The 19,701-nt window shown below is 42.0% G+C and overlaps 1 protein-coding gene across 1 annotated transcript; it reads right to left on the bottom strand.

Annotated features, from left to right (window-relative positions):
* Positions 1-2,337: 2,337 nt before the first annotated feature.
* On the bottom strand, positions 2,338-3,778 carry MAGEF1 (MAGE family member F1; the record flags this gene model as incomplete). Its single annotated transcript, XM_066240813.1, is given in 5 exon segments — positions 2,338-3,142; positions 3,144-3,349; positions 3,351-3,416; positions 3,418-3,477; positions 3,479-3,778. Coding segments are annotated over 5 exon segments (969 nt in total), but the record flags the coding sequence as incomplete, so codon positions are not given.
* Between the last annotated feature and the right edge of the window lie 15,923 nt (positions 3,779-19,701).

Genomic DNA, 19,701 nt, shown 5'->3' with positions numbered 1-19,701 from the left:
AGGTCACTGGCTTGAATCCAGGGTTGCTGGCTTGAGCAAGAGGTCACTCAGTCTGCTAGAGACCTCTGGTCAAGGCACATATAAGAAAGCAATCAATGAACAACTAAGGTGCCACAATAAATAATTGATGCTTCTCATCTCTCCCTTCTTCTTCTCTCTCTCTCACTAAAAAAAAAAAAAGATTGAGACAACATGGTCTATAAGAGCAAAACATGCTGAGTTTGAGCAAAAATACACATTTTCTATGTAGTCAGCACTTTGCAAACACTGGGGACAGAGCAGGCAGAGCTGGGATCAGTGTTCACAGATATTTCTACAACTTTATTTTAGCCTTCTTTTTACCCTTCTACAGGCCACTGTCTTGTCATAATTACCTTGGCTACACAATCCTTGTTTGTTTGTATTTCCAGAGAGACAGCAGTCTTTGAAGAAAGAACACAAATCTAGAGACAGATGACCCAAGTCTGGAAGGAGTCCCAAGATGAAGAAAATGTGTAATAGTGAAAAGTGCAGGCTTTTGACTGAGTCAGACTTCAGTTCCAATTCTTTTTTGTGATACACTATCTGTGAGGCCTTTGTAGCTTATCCAAGTCTCAGTTTGCTTAGTGCAAAATAGAACAGATCGCTATCCTGTAAGATTGTTATAAAAATCATTAAAACATATGTAAAGCATAAAAAAGCTGGCTCATCTTAGGTATCGCGAGTAAATGGCAAGTATTACCATCACTTACATCTGTAAAATGGAGATATTTAGTAATACCTACTTTGCAATGTGGTTGTGAAAACGAAGAAAAACATCTTTGGTCTGTAGATGTTTAATAAATGGTACTGCTGTTAGTTCTGTTTTTGCCGGGTATACACCTCTGACCTTCAGCAAAGTCGCCTCTGTCACTGATAAAATGGGGAGTATTTCTATTCTACTTCATTCTCATAAGGACTGCAGTGGCAGCTGGAGATAATTACACACGCTTTGCTTGTTTCTTAGAGTTACAATAACTAAAATCACACACAACATATTGGAAGCCAAGAATGGGGAACAATGTGCTAGAATGAAACACAATGATTGGGGGGGGCAAGGGACTTGCGTTCTAGTCTTGGTGCTCTTTTGCTGACAAGAGGCAAATCACCAAGTAACCTGACCTTTAGGTGCACACAGTGCTGACATCTCCACAGCTGTGCGAAATAACTGTTTCATTCCTTGAGGGTAAGGCCAGTCTTCCCCTTTTAATCTTCAGAACCCAGCAAAGGCCTTGCCATAAAGTAGGCACTGTTTTATTTTTGTTTAATGAATTATAAGCTGCTCAGAAGTAGTATTTTTAAACTTCAGTTAACTTTTGCCCGTAAGTTTATAGCTTTGGGTCTCAGTCTGATTTGTTGGATCCCTGGGCACATGTCTCAAAGGATTTTATTCCATGCTACCTTGAATGTACTCAGAAATGTTCAGCACAACTAAAAAAGAGGGGTAAAAAAACTGGGCATTTAAGGGAGTAGAAAGCAGCTCTTTTATATATGACAGCTGCAGCAGTTTCACAATTCACCTAACACCCGTCTCTGGTTTCTGGTTTGGTTACCACTCCTCTAGGTTCCCTATTATTCTGTGTACCCATTCTATAGGATTTATGCCCAGAGTGGAGGTGGTAGGCATTGCAAAGTCCTGATCTGCTTATGTAGATGTAGTTAAATATGTGAAGGATGCCTACTCCAAATGGGAGGTGGCAGCTGGAGCGTGACAGGTAGAAACACGGATGAGGACATTGGTCTTCCTGGTGCCAGAGAGATCTGAACAGGAACTTGTTGGTAGGAGGGGACACCATATGTGTCCTCCCCACCCACACTACATACTGTCCCAGAACTGTTACAATATTTGGTCTCTGAGGGCATTGACAGAAGAGGGAACCTTGTAGATGTTAAGAAAAGGGATGGGGAAGACCAAAATGCTAATAGTCACCGGTGCTGTTTGTGCACTGTGATAAACTGCCTTGGAACAAGAGCACTGGCAAAGGTAGAGGTTTTCCAGATCTGCCATGTATCAAGTCTTCTTCCCCTGTTACTAAGGAAAATGTGATCCTAACAATTTTAATTCTATCTCCGCACTCCCAAAGTCTTCTTCCTCATTTCCCTGCCCTCCTCTCAGACACCATCTTTTCTGCCTCTTCCCCAAAGCCTGACTAAAGCCTCACCCAATCACTCTTGCTGGGTTAGGTGTCCCTCTGTGGCCTTTAACGCACTGTACTGTAATTTCCAGTTTATTTAATTACTGTCCAGTTCTGAAAAGCAGGCCCTTTATCTTGTCCAACATCCTATTCCCAAATGCCCGAAATAGTGCACCACAGTAAAGATGATGCTCAGCAAATGTTTTATTTAGTATACCAGAGCGTACTTCTAATTTACTGCCATTTAAAATTTTCTCTGTATGCTATAATAGCTAAGCAAATAGAGATACATGCCAGTCTTTTTCTTTAAAAAACAAAGTGTTGGGAAGATAGGCACCAAAGAACTATTTTTTTCCTGGTACCAGATCATCATGTTGCAGAGTTCCTTCGAACCATTCAAGTACAGCACTTCAACGCTGCATGATTTAAGATCAGAGAATAAAATACAAAAAATTTCAAACCATTTTTCAAAACTCTTAACAAAATCCTACAAGAAAAAGTAGACCAATCTCATTTATAAACACCAATTTAACAGTGCATTAAATGTAACATAGCAAGATACAAAACTTAAATTCTAAATACACAAACACAACTCCTGCAGAATAACCCTCCCATTACCTATACTACTTAACTCAAACAGTAGCTTCCATAGTCACGGCGCCCCACCCCCACCCCCACCTTTTCTCAGCCCTCGCCAGGGGCGGATGCCAGCCCCAGCATGAGCTCTGGTCCTAACCCAAGCCCTCACACTGGTTTCAGCTCCGGCCTTGGAGGCCTCATGATTCTGCACTGGCCAGTACTGGGGTTCCTTTTTACGGAGCTTAGACATGAAATCCAGGAATTTCATCTTGTTGGTTTCCAGGTTCCTTTGGGGATCCTAAGATAATTCACATTCCGGTTGACTGTTGTGAGGTACCCGCGTGTAATGGAGGTATCGCTGCTGCATGAAATCTCCCATAATAAGCTTCTTCATGTGCCCAATGAGATAGACACTTTGAGGAACACACCTCCAACCCACGCAGCATCTCCCAGGCCGGTGCCTGCCTGGCGCTATTACCTTTCGTGTAGATAAAGCCCACGATCATCATTAAGAGACCCAATCTGGGGACATCGCCTCCCAGATCCTACTCTTCCTTCTCAAGAGGTTTCAGTTTGTTGATAAGGATATAAGTATATGGTGCTTTCTGCCAAGCTGATTAGCTCAAAACCAAGGACATACCGCAGACGTTCTGCGGCCCTAGCGATGATCTCGGGGAAAAAGATCCTTTAAGTCTCCGGTAACGTATTTCAGCATCTCGGAGCGAGCGATGGGGCTCTTCTTTTTTGCCTTTCACCAGCAGGAACTGCCCCAACTCCGCCACCGTCCGACCCAGACCGTGGTGGGCCCTGCGCCGGGCCAAGGCTTTGACTGCCAAGCGCCTCGTGCCTTTCAGAGGAAGGGCGGCCTCTGCACCACCACCACCACCACCACCACCACCCCCGCCCTCAAGGCGCCAGGGTCCTCTCTGGGGCTTTCCTGCAGGTTGGGGCTCAGGGCCTCCTCCTGCGAGGCGGCAGGGTCTCGTCTCACCGTCCTGGCCGCCATCCTTCTGCCCCTCGGCCTGAGGAGTAGGGAGAGGCAGCTGTCAGGTTTCTGCAACAGGTTTTCCGGCAGCCAGGGACAGAGCGCGTGCACGGGCTGACGCGTGTGCGAGCCTCTGCACACACCCCAGCGGAGCGACTGACGGCGGCTGGAGCGGCAGGAGGACTAGGAGAGAGGACAATGGGGATTCCGTGGCTGCTGGGCAGCACCGCAGAGAACGCGGAACAGTCACCGCAAAGGTGCCGGCACAGACTCGCTGCACCAGTTCCACCACAGCACAGCCTCCATCCAACCCCGCGCGCCGACTCGCGGGGCTACTTCCGGCTCACTCCCGCAAGTTGCTAGCGCCGGGGCCGCACGAAGCCCCTCCCCTTCCGGTCCCCTCTGGGTTGAGAGAGGCCTCGCTGCTTTTTAGGCTCAAGAGCTAAAGGGACCCGGTTTTCACGTCAAGACATGCAGAGGTGGGGGGATGTTTCCATGTATAAGGATGAACTAGGGATGGAGTTCTAGCCTTATCTTTCAGCAGGTGCTTACTTATAAATGTACCATATGTATCTAGGATTTTGAGTGACCTATTCTGCCCCAAGTGCAGAGTGCATGGAGGTGAAAGCTGGGAAGTAAGGCTGTGCTGGCCAATTAGTGAAGCGCCTTGAACAGGGTGCTAGGGAGATTGAAAATTATTCTGAACACGTTGGGAAAATACTACAGCGAGATTTAAGCACAGGAGTTCCCAGACCAGTCTGTGTTTCACAGCAGTGTGGAGGATGGATTGGAGAAGATCAGACCAAAAGCTGGGAATCCAGTTTGAAGTATTATTATAGTGCAGAACAGGAACTGGGATTTGGCCTGGCTTGTTCATTGGTGTATACTTAGCTCCCCGAACAGTACCTGCTACGTCGAGGTACTCCATAAATACTATAAAATAGATGATGAAGGGGTAAGGATAGCAGATTCTACAGGGATGAAAGGAAAATGATGAGATATATTGAAGTACAGCTGACAGAAATAGTGACTGTGAGGAAAGGGGATTTTTTAAAAAACATCAAATTTTACTACTATTTTTTCTTTTGCATACCCTACTGTGAGCTTTATTTCACTTTCTGCTCCTTTCCTTTCTCCTTCCTTCCTTCCTTTCCTCCCTGCCTCTCCTTCTCTTTCTCCCTTTCTTTTATCTCCTCTTTCTCTCTCTTTCTTTCTCTCCAGGATTCAGTTTAAATGCCACCATTCCAAAGCCTTCCTTCATCCCCATGAACAGAAGTTATTTATTGTCATGTCTGAACCACCATAGCATTTTGTATTTATTTAACATCCACTTAAATAGACCTTATTAGGTGCTAGGCTCTGTTATAACCACTTTTCAAATATTAATTTGCTTAATTCTCATTAATGTAGGTACTATTATCCCTATTTTATAAATATGTCGTTCCTATGGCATTTGTAATTTACTTGCTATATAATCTTGGGCAAGTTACCTAAACTCCCTGCTCAGTTACCTTATCAGTAAAATGAGTATAATATTAGAACAACATCATGGAGAGTATGTGAAGTTATGCATGTAAAGCATTTAACAGACTGCTTGGCAAATATTGAATGTTCAATAATGTTAACTATTATTTAATGTGCTGATACTGTGCTAAGTATTTACATCTATTAGCTCATTTACTCCTCATAACAGCCCGGCTAGGTAAGTGGTGTTATTATCCCCATCTACAAGTGAAGCAATGCACAGAAAGGTTAAGTAACTTTCCCAACATCACATGATTGGGATTTGAACCATACAGTATAACTCTAGAGACCATGCTTTTAACCACTAAATTAACGGATGTTAATTATTATCATCAACCATACCTTGTATTATAATTATTTTTGTGCTTATCTTATTACCCTCCAAAACCAAATATTCTAAAAGCTAGGGCTGTGTCTTTAACTTTTTTGAAGAGCCCCTTAGAGTTGGCACTCAGTATATAATTGCCATTGAATAAATGATGGAAGGCTTTACTTTTTTACATAGGAAATAGCGTTTATTTTAAGTAAAGAGCTGACAATTAGACTTTTCTAGATATAACTACGGACTTAATTTTTAAAACTTCTGGAAATATATACCTGGATATATTTTGTAATTTGGATATGAATTACAAAATCCAAAAATGTGTGAATGAAGCAAGATGTTTATTATAGTCAAGCTTCAGGCTATTATTAGTTTTCATTGTGCCAAACGTTTTATGTACAGTATAATTTAGTCCTCGCAAATCCTTATTAAGAAGGTATTATTATTATTATTTTTAAAATGGGGAAACAGTCACAGTGAGGTTAAATTACCTTCCCAAACCACCCATCTGTTAAGTTCTAGATTGGAAATAAGAATCAAGATTTGTCTATTTTGAAGTCTGTACTCATGACTGCCATGCTGGATTGCTGATTATCTGTTTCTCCTGAGGGTAGAGAGAACCACTCCTACTTAAAAGGACAGCGCTAGAGAAAATAATCCACTTAACATAGCTTTCTCATATCAAACATTGCCAAGGAGATATGCAGAAGATATATGTATAGAAAGAACTATGGCTTGACCAGGCGTTGGTGCAGTGGATAGAGCATTGGACTGGGATGTGGAGGACCCAGGTTCGAGACCCCGAGGTCGCCAGTTTGAGCACGAGCTCATCTGGTTTGAACAAAGCTCACCAGCTTGAGCCCAAGGTCGCTGGCTCGAGCAAGGGGTCACTAGGTCTGCTGTAGCCACCCTGTCAAGGCACATATGAGAAATCAAGCAATGAACAACTAAGGAACCGCAGCAAAGAATTGATATTTCTCATCTCTCTCCGTTCCTGTCTGTCTGTCCCTATCTCTCTCTCTCTCTGACTCTGTCCCACAAGGAAAAAGAAAAGAAAGAACTATGTATCTCCTGCAAATTAGCAATAATATGACAACTTTAAAAAATTGAATGAATAATGTACTACTACTCATCAAAAAAAAAGGAACAAACTACTGATAAAACATGGATGAGTCTGGCTGACATTATGTTGAATGAAAGAAGAAAGATACAAAAGATTATATACAATATGATTCCATTTAAGCTGATGTTCAAGATAGGTTAAGCTAATCTGTGATGATAGACATTAGAACAGTAAAGTGGGGTTGACTGGAAAGAGATATGCATGAACTTTCTGGGGGTGATAAGAATATTCTGTATTTTTGTTTCCAAGTAGATAGACATTTGTCAAAAGTTATCAAACTGAGCCCTGGCTGGTTGGCTCAGCGGTAGAGCGTCGGCCTGGCGTGCGGGGGACCTGGGTTCGATTCCCGGCCAGGGCACATAGGAGAAGCGCCCATTTGCTTCTCCACCCCTCACCCCCTCCTTCCTCTCTGTCCCTCTCTTCCCCTCCCGCAGCCAAGGCTCCATTGGAGCAAGGATGGCCCGGGCGCTGGGGATGGCTCCTTGGCCTCTGCCCCAGGCGCTAGAGTGGCTCTGGTCGCGGCAGAGCGACGCCCCGGAAGAGCATCGCCCCCTGGTGGGCAGAGCCTCGCCCCTGGTGGGCGTGCCGGGTGGATCCCGGTCGGGCGCATGCGGGAGTCTGTCTGTCTCTCCCCGTTTCCAGCTTCAGAAAAAAAAAAAAAAGTTATCAAACTGTACCCTTAATGTATATGCATTGCATCTCACAGTATATAAATATACCTCAAAAATTATAGAAACAAGTTTTTTACTGAGGCATAATTGACACAATATTAGTTTTGAGTATGTAACAATAATTTTATATTTGTATATGCTGCAAAGTGATCACAGTTAAGTCTAGTTTAACATCCATTACCATACACAGTTAAAAAAATTTTTTTTTCGCCTGACCGATAGAGCATCAGACTGGGATGCGGAGGACCCAGGTTCAAGACCCTGAAGTCACCAGCTTGAGTGCAGGCTCATCTGGTTTGAGCAAAGCTCACCTGCTTGGACCCAAGGCCACTGGCTTGAGCAAGGGGTTACTCAGTCTGCTGTAGCCCCACAGTCATGGCACATATGAGAAAGCAATCAATGAACAACTAAAGTGCCACAACGAAAAAACTGATGATTGATGCTTCTCATCTCTCTGCGTTCCTGTCTGTCTGTCCCTGTCTATCCCTCTCTCTGACTCTTGCTCTGTCTCTGTAAAAATAATTAATTAAATAATTAATTAATTAAAAATTTTTTTTCTTGTGATGAGAACTATGAGTGTGTATTTCTGTCCTTATTTTCTAGAAGAGGAACCTGAGTTCAGGGTAATTAACTTGCCTAAGGTTACCCAGTGAGTAAATGGGAATGCCAGACCTAGTCCAGATATTTTTAACTGAAAATCTCATAATACTTTCAAGACCATTGGTGTGGCTTTCAGAATCAGATTGTCACTGAAATTCGCAAGATACAATGGCATGAATTTTATGTGACCGTAAGGGATACAGAATATGAAGCAGAACAGCATGCTGAGCTAACATTATCATAAAGGCCTTGAACAACCAGAGCCGACATCTAATGTCCCAATCATCATTTTGGTCTTTTTTTTTTTTTTTTTTTTACTTAAGGAAACCTTTATTTAGCTTTCTTTTCAAAGCAATCTTGTTTTAAAGTGAGATGGGATTAAGGGAGAAGAAAGAACATGAACCCTAACAGTCAGACATACAAGAGGGAGGATGCTCACTGGACAGAGCCTTCCATGTTAGAACTTATCTGTCTTGGAAATGAGGTCACAGATTCTGGTAAGTCCATTGTTTTCTTTATTTTTCTGCTTAATGGTCTTCCCTAGCAAGTGGATATGCACAGGCTCACCTGGAAGGCCAAGGCCTCCTCTTGGGCCTTGCTGGGGACCTGGGTGATCTTGTTTGCCTGCTTGAGTTTCTCTTCTGCCTAGGGCTTCAGTGCAGGGTGTATTTGGCCTTCTTTCTCAGTTCCTAGTACATAATCCTCAATGTACTTCTTCAGTAGTTCTTTATTCTTGCAGCAGCCTTCAATAACTTCCTGCTTCTCAAACTGCTTTAAGTGGTCAGAGAAAGATTTCCTTTTCATGGGCTTCTGGTCTGCAATAAGTTGGTCTTTTACTTTCAGAATCTTCAGGGTTCTGCTTTGGCAAGTTCCTTCTGTTTCTGAGCCTCCTCCATCATTTGGGGCACAATCTCAAGCCCATCCATGATCTTATCCCACTGTAGGTTCTTTACGTGGAGCTCTTCACACCTGCTCTTTAGCAACAGGGTCTCCCTTTGTGTCACTTCCACTGACTTGCCCAGGTCCTTCTGCCTGCATGTCTGTGGAGGGAGCTTGTGCTAAGGACACATGGGTTGGTCTGGCCCAGGGATGCTCAGAGCTCCTAGGAAGTCAGGTTCTCCCAGCACTGCTGCAGGGAGACTCTCTGCCTGTGGAGGGTGGCTGCATGTGCCAGCTACTCCAGATAATCTCCCTTTTCCAGTGCCAGAGCCTCACCTGGCTCTCAGCAGGGCCTCTTCCTTAGGGCCAAGGGCGCGGGTGAGACGTGTGGTCAGCTGTCCAGGCCATGAAGGGCGAGGTTTATGCTGAAGAATTTGTGGTTTTCTGCTCACCTGCTGCTCAGTGGTCCCCACTGTGGTCTGCACCGCAGGAGTGTCACTGCTGAGGTGAAATGAAGTAAAAAATTTAATGAGTAGGCCTTTAGCTGTAGGAGGTGGTGAGGGGTATGAAAGAGGAATGAACTGCTCTACCACTTGCCTGTCCCTGGATGCTACAGTGTTACACTGGGAGGGACCTAGACAATTAGTTTTCCAGTTTTCATTATGCCTGTGTAGTACTGGACAGGCAGACTGTTTAAACAATCCTGGTGAATAAAGTGGGTCAAATATATGATAAAGGGAGGAAACCGGGCTTTGGATGGTAATTAGTGGAATATACAGACGTCAATTATAATGTACACCTGAAAATCATGTAATCAACAAGTGTCACTCGAATAAATTTAATTTTTATTTTTTTATTTTTTCTTAGTGAGAAGTGGAGTGGCAGAGTGACAGACTCCTACATGCACCCTGACCGGGATCCATCCGGCAATCCCCCTACCGAGGGATGCTCTGGCCATTGAGGCCACTGCTCCATTGCTCGGCAACCGAGCTATTTTAGTGCCTGAGGCAAAGCCATGGAGCCATCCTCAGCACCTAGTACCAATTTGTACCCGCAGAGCCATGGCTTCAGGAGGAGAAGAGAGAGATAGAGATAGAGAGAAGGGAGAGGGGGAGGGGGAGAGAAGCAGATGGTTGCTTCTCCTGTGTGCCCTGACTGGGAATTGGACCTGGGACATCTGTTTGCTGGGCTAATGCTCTACCACTGAGCCAACCAGCCAGGGCCAAATTTAATTTTTTTTAAAAAACAGTCCTGACTTAAGCTATTAAAAGAGAGGGAATATATATCTCTTTGGTAGGGGGAGGACAGCAAAACAAATACTTTGATAACTGTTAGATGGAAACATCTCTTTCTTTTTTATTTATTAATTTTTACTGAGAGAGGAAAGGAGAGAGAGAGATACAGAGATAGGAACCTCAAATCTGTTCCTGTATGTGCCCTGACTGGGAATTGAATCTGCTACCCCTGTGCTTTGGGATGACGCTCTAACCAACTGAGCAGTCCGGCCAGGGCACTAGATTGAAACCTTCTTGAGGAAGGATCCTAGTAGCCTAGACTAGAGCCTTTGAAAGCCCACAGTGCCCAGCACAGTTTAGTATGCAGAAAGGGATGAGGGAGTTATCCTGAAAAAGATGTAGGATGAATTATCCTGGAAATGTTCAGCATTGTGGATATAGGAAACTTGTGTCCTAGAACAAAACACTGAATTAGGTCAGAAGACTTAATTCCGAGTTCTGGTGTCCCTCCTCAAGTACTTGTGCAGGAGACTTAATCTCTCTGGGCCACTGTTCCTTCATCTTTAAGGCCTGACAACCCTTGCTTTGCCCATCCCCATAGAGTTATGTTGAGGTTCAAGTAAGATTATAAGTGCAAACATACTTTTAAAGTGCTTTACCATTAAGGAACAAATATAAAATGTTACAGACTTTTTTTTTTTTAAGAGAAGTGGTAGAAAAATCTCAGTAATGAGTGTGACTGGCCTCTCATGCAGACATTTTGGAATGAGCTTACACATTCCTGTTTGAAAAAAACCGTCTGGCCAAAAAAGATTAAATAAAGAAATGTCAAGTCCTGACACTCCTTCTAAAGCCAGTGAATGCTTTGGTGGGGAGCCAGAGTTATCTTGTTGGATTCCTTCTAAACTTGGCAATAGAGTCCTCCAAACTCTTGAGAGCCTTCTTCACACAGATGCTGAGTAATGTCTCAGCCCAGAGCTGAGTGAACCCCAACTGCATGGGTGCTTGTGTCTTTCCTGTTTCCCAGCAGTCTCGACAGCCGTGCAGCTGATCCAGCTCACAGAAGGGATCAGAGGAAGAGCTTTGTCCCACACCCCTGGGCCAGGGGCATGCTGGAGCCCACTTTTGTCCCAGTAGAATGGGCAGAGCCTGACACCATGGGTCCTGTACGTGCGCCTAGAATTGAGGCAGGATGGCTAGGCAGATGATTTGATCTGACTTGGGTAATGAAAATTGTTTGTTACTGTTTGAAGAGCAATTGTGTAAGCAACAGTACTTCTGTGTTGGGCTGCCTGTTACCCACCAGTGTCTGTAACGTAACACCCAACCCAGAGGAGGAGCAGAGCTCGGCCAGTGGGGGAGGGGAGAGATGCAGGGGGCACAGGGCCGTCCTTTCCCTCCTCCACTGTCCCACCCCCTCTCTAAACCTCGAAAGAGAGTTGGCGAGAAGGCATTTGCCACCTGGACACAATGAAGCCCAGTGCGAGGGGCAGGCGTGAGGCTGGCCTGGAGCCAGGACCCTGGTCTGAATGGCTGTCGCCAAGGGGCTGCCAACAACCCATCTCTATCCCTCTGAGGCTGGGCCAGGCCGGGGTGGGAAGTCCACCCTCCCCCCCCCCCCCCCAAGGCCCGACTCACATCACTCCCTGGCGTGATCAGAATGCACGGGACACAGGCTTTGAGCAGCTGAACAGAGCCGTTTCCCCTCTGTGGGCCGCTGGTTCATTGGGATTAGAGCAGGCTCTCCGAAGTCCCTTTGTTGGCTGCTTGTTATTCCGAACGCACTGAGCACTGTGCATTCATCTTTATTAGTTCTAATTGCTTCCCTATTCTAATGGGATCTTGATATTCCCATACAATTGAAAGGAAATGTATTCATTAAAATAATTCTTCTCCTAACTGCTGCTTCAAGCTGCTCCTCTAAGTGACATTGTCTCTCTAGCCCCAGCCTGCTGAGGCCTCTTATTAAGGCTCTAGTCAAAAGCCAACTTTGGGCAGCAAACTTTCCTCACAGGAGTTTCCAGACACTGAAGAGAGGGCGCTTTTTAATCGGCTCACACACTGAAGTGAAGTCGGAGGCCAGCTGGTGTAATTGGGGGTGCTGCTGCAGTGGGTGGGGGGAGAAGGGCTTGCCTCCAGCCCTGCGCCCATAACAATGACCCCTTTCTGTACACCAACTGCCTAATTTAGCCAGGGCTTTTCCTCCTGTCCTCCGTGTGAAGCTTTTTGTTTATGCCCCAGCAGTTCTAGGTATGTTGTCGGTGCAGGGCACTGAGTAGGTGCTCTGGGAAGTGGGAAGTCGCAGCTGTAGTCCCAAGGTGTTTATGGTCTCCGTGGGTGGCTCCAAACTCCTAGTACCTAAAGGTGGGCAGCAGAGGAAAAGCCAAAAGCTCTCAGTATTGAAAACGCTTAATCGGATAGAGAACTTAGAAAAGCAGGATGCTATGTCAAAAAGCATTTGATTTAATAACCAAAATCAGTCAAGCCATGAGATCATAAGGGTAACACAAGAATCTTCTTTGGGACATTGGGAACTATTGATCTGTTCGGGGGGAAATAAGCCAGTATAAAAAAAAAAGTGGCTACGTACATGTGTGGCATAAATAAAGTGCAATAGGAGTTTGGAAGCGTGGAAGGGAGCATGCACTGAGCGCTGTGCTGTCTCCTGAATCTCATTTAATCCCTTTAATAGACCTGTGAGAGAAGCATAATTAGTCTCCATTTTACAGATAATAGCTCAGAGAAGTTAGGTAATTTAGCCAGTATCAACAGCTGGAGCCTGGATTTTTTTTTTTTTTTTTTTTTTTACAGGGACAGAGAGAGTCAGAGAGGGATAGACAGAGACAGACAGACAGGAACGGAGAGAGATGAGAAGCATCAATCATCAGTTTTTCTTTGCGAGACCTTAATTGTTCATCGATTGCTTTCTCATATGTGCCTTGACCGCAGGCCTTCAGCAACCCCTTGCTTGAGCCAGCGACCTTGGGTCCAAGGTGAACTTTTGCTCAAACTAGATGAGCCTGCGCTCAAGCTGGTGACCTCGGGATCTCAAACCTGGGTCCTCTGCATCCCAGTCCGATGCTCTTTCCACTGTGCCACCACCTGGTCAGGCTGGATTTAAACATCAGCCTGCTGATTCCAAAGCACCAGGCTGTTTGCAGGACGTCATGCTACCTCTCACGTTGTATCTGTCAGGAGCCATCAGAGGAAGTTTAATGTGGAAGGTGGTATTTGAACCCCCTTGAGACCTTTAGGGATGAGGTTGTCAGCAGGTAGGGGGTGGGGCCTACCGGAAGGAAGGAAGAGCCTGAGCAGAAGCACAGGGTCTGAAAAGAAGCTAGCGCAGCAGGAAATGACAGGCGTCCAGGTGGCCCAGCAACTGGAGAGCATGCAGGGGAGCAGAGGGAAGAAGGCAGGGATGTCTGTGACGGCCGCACTGTGAAGAGCCTTGGCTATCAGGAGTTTAAGTTCTATAGGCACTTATTTCTCCAAGGAGGATATTTGAGCCTCCGGATAAACACAATATTTCTTTCAGGAGCATCAATATTCCTTAAGGTGAATAATTTTAAACATCTTTATATTAAAAGAAATTCAGATATATCATGGAATAGAATGCAAAATTCTCATGAATTTTTAAGAGAAAACAAGATTTCAAAGAGAGCTTGGGTGTGCTGGTAGGAGCTTCAGGCTATGCAGTCCCTCTGGGGGACGGAAGGCATTCCTTTTGTCTGCTGTTGGTGTATTTCAGCGGCAAGGTGTGAGAAGTATTAATTTTGAATAAAATGTTTGATACCAGGTATAAAATAATTAGGTATATTTCAAGAAGCATGTCAGGGACTTGGAAGATGGGTTGGACGGGGCAGAGACCGAGGGCAGGAGACTAGTCAGAGGCTGTTACGATAATCTCTGAGGAGACACCAGGAGCTCAGAGCTCACCTCTTTGCCCTGGCCTTTTTGGATGGGGCCACCTGATAGATGTCCCGCCCTGAAGCCGCTCCTTCCTTTTAAGGAAGGACTAGGATTAGACTAGGATGGCTGGGAATACTGTCTCAGCCAAGTGAGAGCCTGAGCCTGGGCCAGGAAGGAGCCCTTCCAGAGAAGCGTTGTGCCCTGGCCACATCAACAGCCATGCTGCCTGCTGTCCAGTGCCTGCCAGCCACCTTCAAGCCTATCAGAAGGCAAGTAATTGGATGGATAATTCTCTTGTAGGGAGGGGTGGCATGAGGGAGAGAGGTCCTCTCTTGTCGCAGCATCCTGCCATCTTATACTGGTAGGCAGTGATGTTGTACCCAGCAAGGTAGCCAACAGACAACTTGTGGTTGAGAGACTCAAAGGAAGGAAGGAAGGAATAAGGCAACTCAGTTTCGGACCAAGGCTAGCTTTACTTCCCCTTAATCATCAGTAGACAGAGATAGCCCACCTTAGTTAGACTGTCCTTTTGATTGGATGATTTTGATACATTAGAATATGGCTCTTGAAACATCATTTTTAAACAGTATTAAATCATTCCACAATGCTTTATTTTTTCTTACTTTAGAAGGGATTGTTTGTTGTATGTAGTGTATTGAGAAAATCTTGCTTATCAAAACAGACAAACAAACAAAAAAACACCCTTAATTCTACCACTCAGGGATAACCATAGCTAGCAAATATCTTGATGTGTATCCTCTCCCAATTTTTCTAAGCATATACATTTTAACAGCATATAATTAAAGGTTAATACATGTGCATGGGAAAGTCACATAGACGTGATAAATCCATGAAAATTCCCAAAGACAGAAAGGCAGCATTGGATATATAAGACATTTTGGACAAAGAAGAAAGGAGGGGGTGATGCGGTATTACCTTTCAGAAGTGAGAGTGGGCAATTTATACGTAGTTAAGGAAGAAGGGAACACACAGGGCAGGGAAATCCCCCTTGGTGTGTCTGTCAGACACTCTGGGACACACGGGTATTCAGCCAACAGGAACCTGTCTGAAGCCCTCTTGTACTACCTTTCTTAATTCAAATTAGGCTAAGGCAGCATCCTAAGGTCTCCTTCCTGAAGCAGGATTTTCTATTTGAATCTCTTGTGCAAGAAAGGGGGAGGGTCAAACGGTTCTGATTCCTTGCTTCTTTCTTTTTCAAAACAATATTTTTATTTATTTTATTATTTGTCATTGAAAATTTATTGGGATGACCCTGGATAACAATTAATTATAAGCATATACATTTTTATTTTTAATGGCATTATCTTGTATATACTGCTATATTGTATATACTTCTATATATGCATAATATATTTCTTCACATACTGTGTACTTTTTATACTAATAAATATTTTTCTATACTGTAATTATTTGTGGTTGAAAATATCCCACAGACCCCCATGTCACCTTTAATACCTATTACATATTTAGATTTTCAGTTTTTCATTTTAAATACAATGTGGTAAACTTACTTGTGGCTAAATATTCACAAAGCAATACTGCAAATAATATTTTATTTTATATTATACAAATAACAATTTCATTGCAGAAAAATAGAAGTTAAGACAAGAAAAAAAATTACCGTATTTTTCGCTCCATAAGACACACTTCCCCCCCAAAAAAAAGTGGAGGGGAAAATGCCTGTGCGTCTTATGGAGCAAAAAATACGGTATTTTATTAAATATTTTAACACACCATTTGGTTCAGAATATTTTTTTTCTTATTTTCCTCCTTAAAACCTCAGGTGTGTCTTATGGTCAGGTGAGTCTTATGGAGTGAAAAATGTGGTAAGCACCTGTAATCCTACCATCCAGAAATCATATTCATTTACCTAGAGCCTGTCCTTCCCAGCTTTATTCTGTGCATATACACTGCTCACAAAAATTAGGGGATATTTCAAAATGAATATGAAGTAATAATATATCCCCTAATTTTTGTGAGCAGTATCCATACATAATACATGCATCAAATAAAGTCTGTAAGTTTGATATAGATACATTTTATTAAATGAGACTATTCACCAACCCACTTTTCCTTCTTAATATACATGCCTGTCCTTGCCATTAAACAGTGTTCAATATTGTTTTATTGCTTTCTAATAATACATTATACAAATGCACAAACATTTATTTATCCTGTTATTGTTCATTTGAATTTTTCCTGGAGCATTCTTCCATTTGTTATTGTTTCTAACAAGAGTTCTTTGAATATTAAGAATATTAAATTTGTCATGTTACAAATATTTCCTGGGTGATTATTTTTCTTTGAGGCTTGCTTAGGGTAAGTTTTTCTCTTTATTTTGTAATAGAAATAAAACATGATTATTGTACAAATGTTAGAAAATAGAGATAAAAATAAAAATAATAAAAATAATTAATCCTAAATCCTCCCCAACTTGAGATAACCACTATAAATATTTTAAAGTGTGTCCTTCTAGAAGTTCCTATTTCCCAATGTATTTAGGAATATGATTTTTTTATAAAAACAAAATTTAGATTGTTCTCTCTATATATTTCTGTGACCTACTTTATGCACTAAATCTATTTTGAAAATCTTTTGTGTCAACACAAATGAGTCAGTACCATTATGTATTAAAATAATTCTATTTTTAAAATAGACAATATTTTCACATAGTTTAAAAATCAAAACAATATTAAAAAGTATACATTGAGATATCTTGCTTCCACCCACATCCCTCTTCAACTGACTTTCTAATTTTTCCTCCCATAGGTCACTGCTTTTCATATTAGTTACCGTGCTGCTTTTTGAAAATACAAGCAAATGCAACTAGATATGCCCTATCATTTCTTACATAGAAGTTAGCATACTATATACATTATTAGGTACCTTGCTTTTGAAAAGCAATTTAATAGTATATAGTGGAGACTTTTTTTTTAATATCAGTACATTGAGTACTTCCTGGTATTTCATGGTGTGGATGGACCTTAATATCTAGCCAATTCCATCTAATTAGACATTTGAGTTATTTCCAAATTTTCACAGTTATAAGCAGTGCTGTAATATATGCACATGTCATTTCTGTATGTATACAAATATATTTGCAGAAAAGATTCTGGGGGTGGGATTGAAGAGTCAAGGGGTAAATATGTTAGTAACATTAATGGAAAATGCCAACCTGTCTTTGATAGAGATATAAATTTTGTATTCCTACCCACAGTGCATGAGGGTGCCTATTTCCCTACAACTTCCCCCAATCAGATGTATTTTGGATATTTGTAAATCTTAGGTGAAAAGTGGATATATCATTGCAACTATGATCTGTAGTCTTCTTATTATTAATGAAGTCAAACATTCATATGATTAAAGGCTATTCCTTTTTTCTGAAAATGGCTATTTTTACTATTGAATTATTGGTCTTCTTGATTTATAGAAACTAATTTTATATTAGAGTGATTGAAATGAGTTGTGATTTTTTTTTCCAGTTCATCACTTGTTTTTTGGGGTTTTTGTTTGTTTGTTTTTTTGTTTGTTTTTACAGAGACAGAGAGAGAGTCAGAGAGAGGGATAGACAGTGACAAACAGACAGGAACGGAGAGATGAGAAGCATCAATCATTAGTTTTTTTGTTGCGACACCTTATTTGATCATTGATTGCTTTCTCATATGTGCCTTGACCGTGGGCCTTCCGCAGACCGAGTAACCCCTTGTTCAAGCCAGCGACCTTGGGTCCAAGCTGATGAGCCTTGCTCAAACCAGATGAGCCCACATTCAAGCTGGGGACCTTGGGGTCTCGAACCTGGGTCCTCCGCATCCCAGTCCGACGCTCTATTCACTGTGCCACCGCCTGGTCAGGCACTTTTTAATTATCATGATCATCATCATTATTATTTTCTACTTTGCTTATGGTGCTTTTACCACATAGGAGTTTCAGAATTTTTATATAGATCTATTTATCAGTCTTCTATTTCATGACTTCTGGATTTTGAATTAATTAGAAAGGTCTTCACTACTCCAAGATTATAAAGGAGTTCTAGTATTCTTCCGGTAATTTATGATCTTTTGTGCATTTAAATCTTTGATTTAGTTGACCATTTTTCCTGGGATAGTATGTAAAATATTGGTCCAGTCTCTATCTTTGCCCAGTTAGCTGAACACCATTTATTAAAAAAGTCTGTTTTTCCCTCACTGGTTTGATATTTGTCATATACTAAATTCTCATATATATTTGGGTCTGTTTCTAGGCTTTATTCTATTCCATTGGCCTGTTTATCTATACAACATCACTTTTAGCAGTTGTATAATATTGCTTCTTATGCACATAGCATAATTTATTTGACTAATTCATTTTTGTTTAACATTTAGGTTGCTCCCAATTTTTCCATATTCTAAAGAATGCCTTATTGAATAAAATCTTTGCACATATTTTACATGTATGTACATGTGTAGTGGATCAGTATTTTCCTTTGGATAAAAATTTTTATACATAAGATTATTGGGCCAAAAGGTATGTGCCTTCTTAGGCTTTTTTTTTTGTCATACATATTGCCAAAATGCCTTCCAGAAAGACTGTACCAATTTACACTCCCTCTAACCCCATTATGAGTGCTGATTCCCCTTCACCCACGCCCACTCTCAGTATTATCATTCTTTGTAATCATTGCCAATCTGATCAACAACAAAAAAAGTGGCCTCTCATTGCTGTTTAATTTGCCTTTCTTTGAATACTAGTGAGGTTGAATATTTTTTCAATTTATGGTGGCTTTTTGATGTACAGAAGTTTTTAATTTTTTATGTAGTCAAATCTATCAATCTTTTCCTCTATGGTTTCTGCTTTTGTTGACATGTTTAGAAACTCCTCCCCCATCTTAAGATTATAAAATATTCACTTATATTTTCTTCTAGTACCTTTATGGTTTCATTTCCATCTTTATCCATCTGGTATTCATTTTGATGAATGGTGCGAGCTGGGAAATAACTTGTATTATTTATTTATTTCCCAAATGGATACCCTGATCTTTCATCACTGTTAAAATGTGTGTGTGTGTGTGTGTGTGTGTGTGTAAGTAACTATTCCTAAAATGAACAACTTATATAGCTGGATACTGAAGAGTACTCCAACTTTAGAATTTGAGTCATCATTAGAAATATCAGTTATAGTACTAAACAGGTATATATGGCATTTTCCAATATATATGGACTTTTGAGTCAAATCAACTGACATTTGACATTCAAATCCCAGCATTAAAGGTCCATGCTTGTGTAACTTTTGGTGATTCTCCTTTTTCCCCTTCTTTTTATTGAGTTTATTGGGGTGACACTGGTTAACAAAATTATACAGATTTCAGATGCACAGTTCTACAGCACATCATTTGTACACTGTATTGTTCACCACCCCAAGTCAAGTCTCCATCCATCACCATTTACCCCCCTGTCCCCTCCCCCACCTTGCCTTGCCCTGGCAGTCACTACACTGTTGTCTGTGTCCATGAGTTATTTTTCTTTTTTTTTCTTTTCTTTTTTGCTCAATCCCTCTACCCCCACTACTTAGCTCCCCACTCCTGACAGGTGTCAGCCTGCTCTCTATCTATGAGTCTCAGTGATTCTTGTTGAGTCTTGCTTTCTTCTTCTGTAAAATGGGGCATTAATATTTGTCTCTTAGCACTGTGATGAGAATTAAATGAGGTAATGTTTACAGCAACTG

This window comes from Saccopteryx bilineata, chromosome 8, assembly GCF_036850765.1.
Source record: "Saccopteryx bilineata isolate mSacBil1 chromosome 8, mSacBil1_pri_phased_curated, whole genome shotgun sequence".
Lineage (NCBI taxonomy): Eukaryota > Metazoa > Chordata > Mammalia > Chiroptera > Emballonuridae > Saccopteryx > Saccopteryx bilineata.
This window is presented reverse-complemented; position numbering and strand designations above follow the sequence as displayed.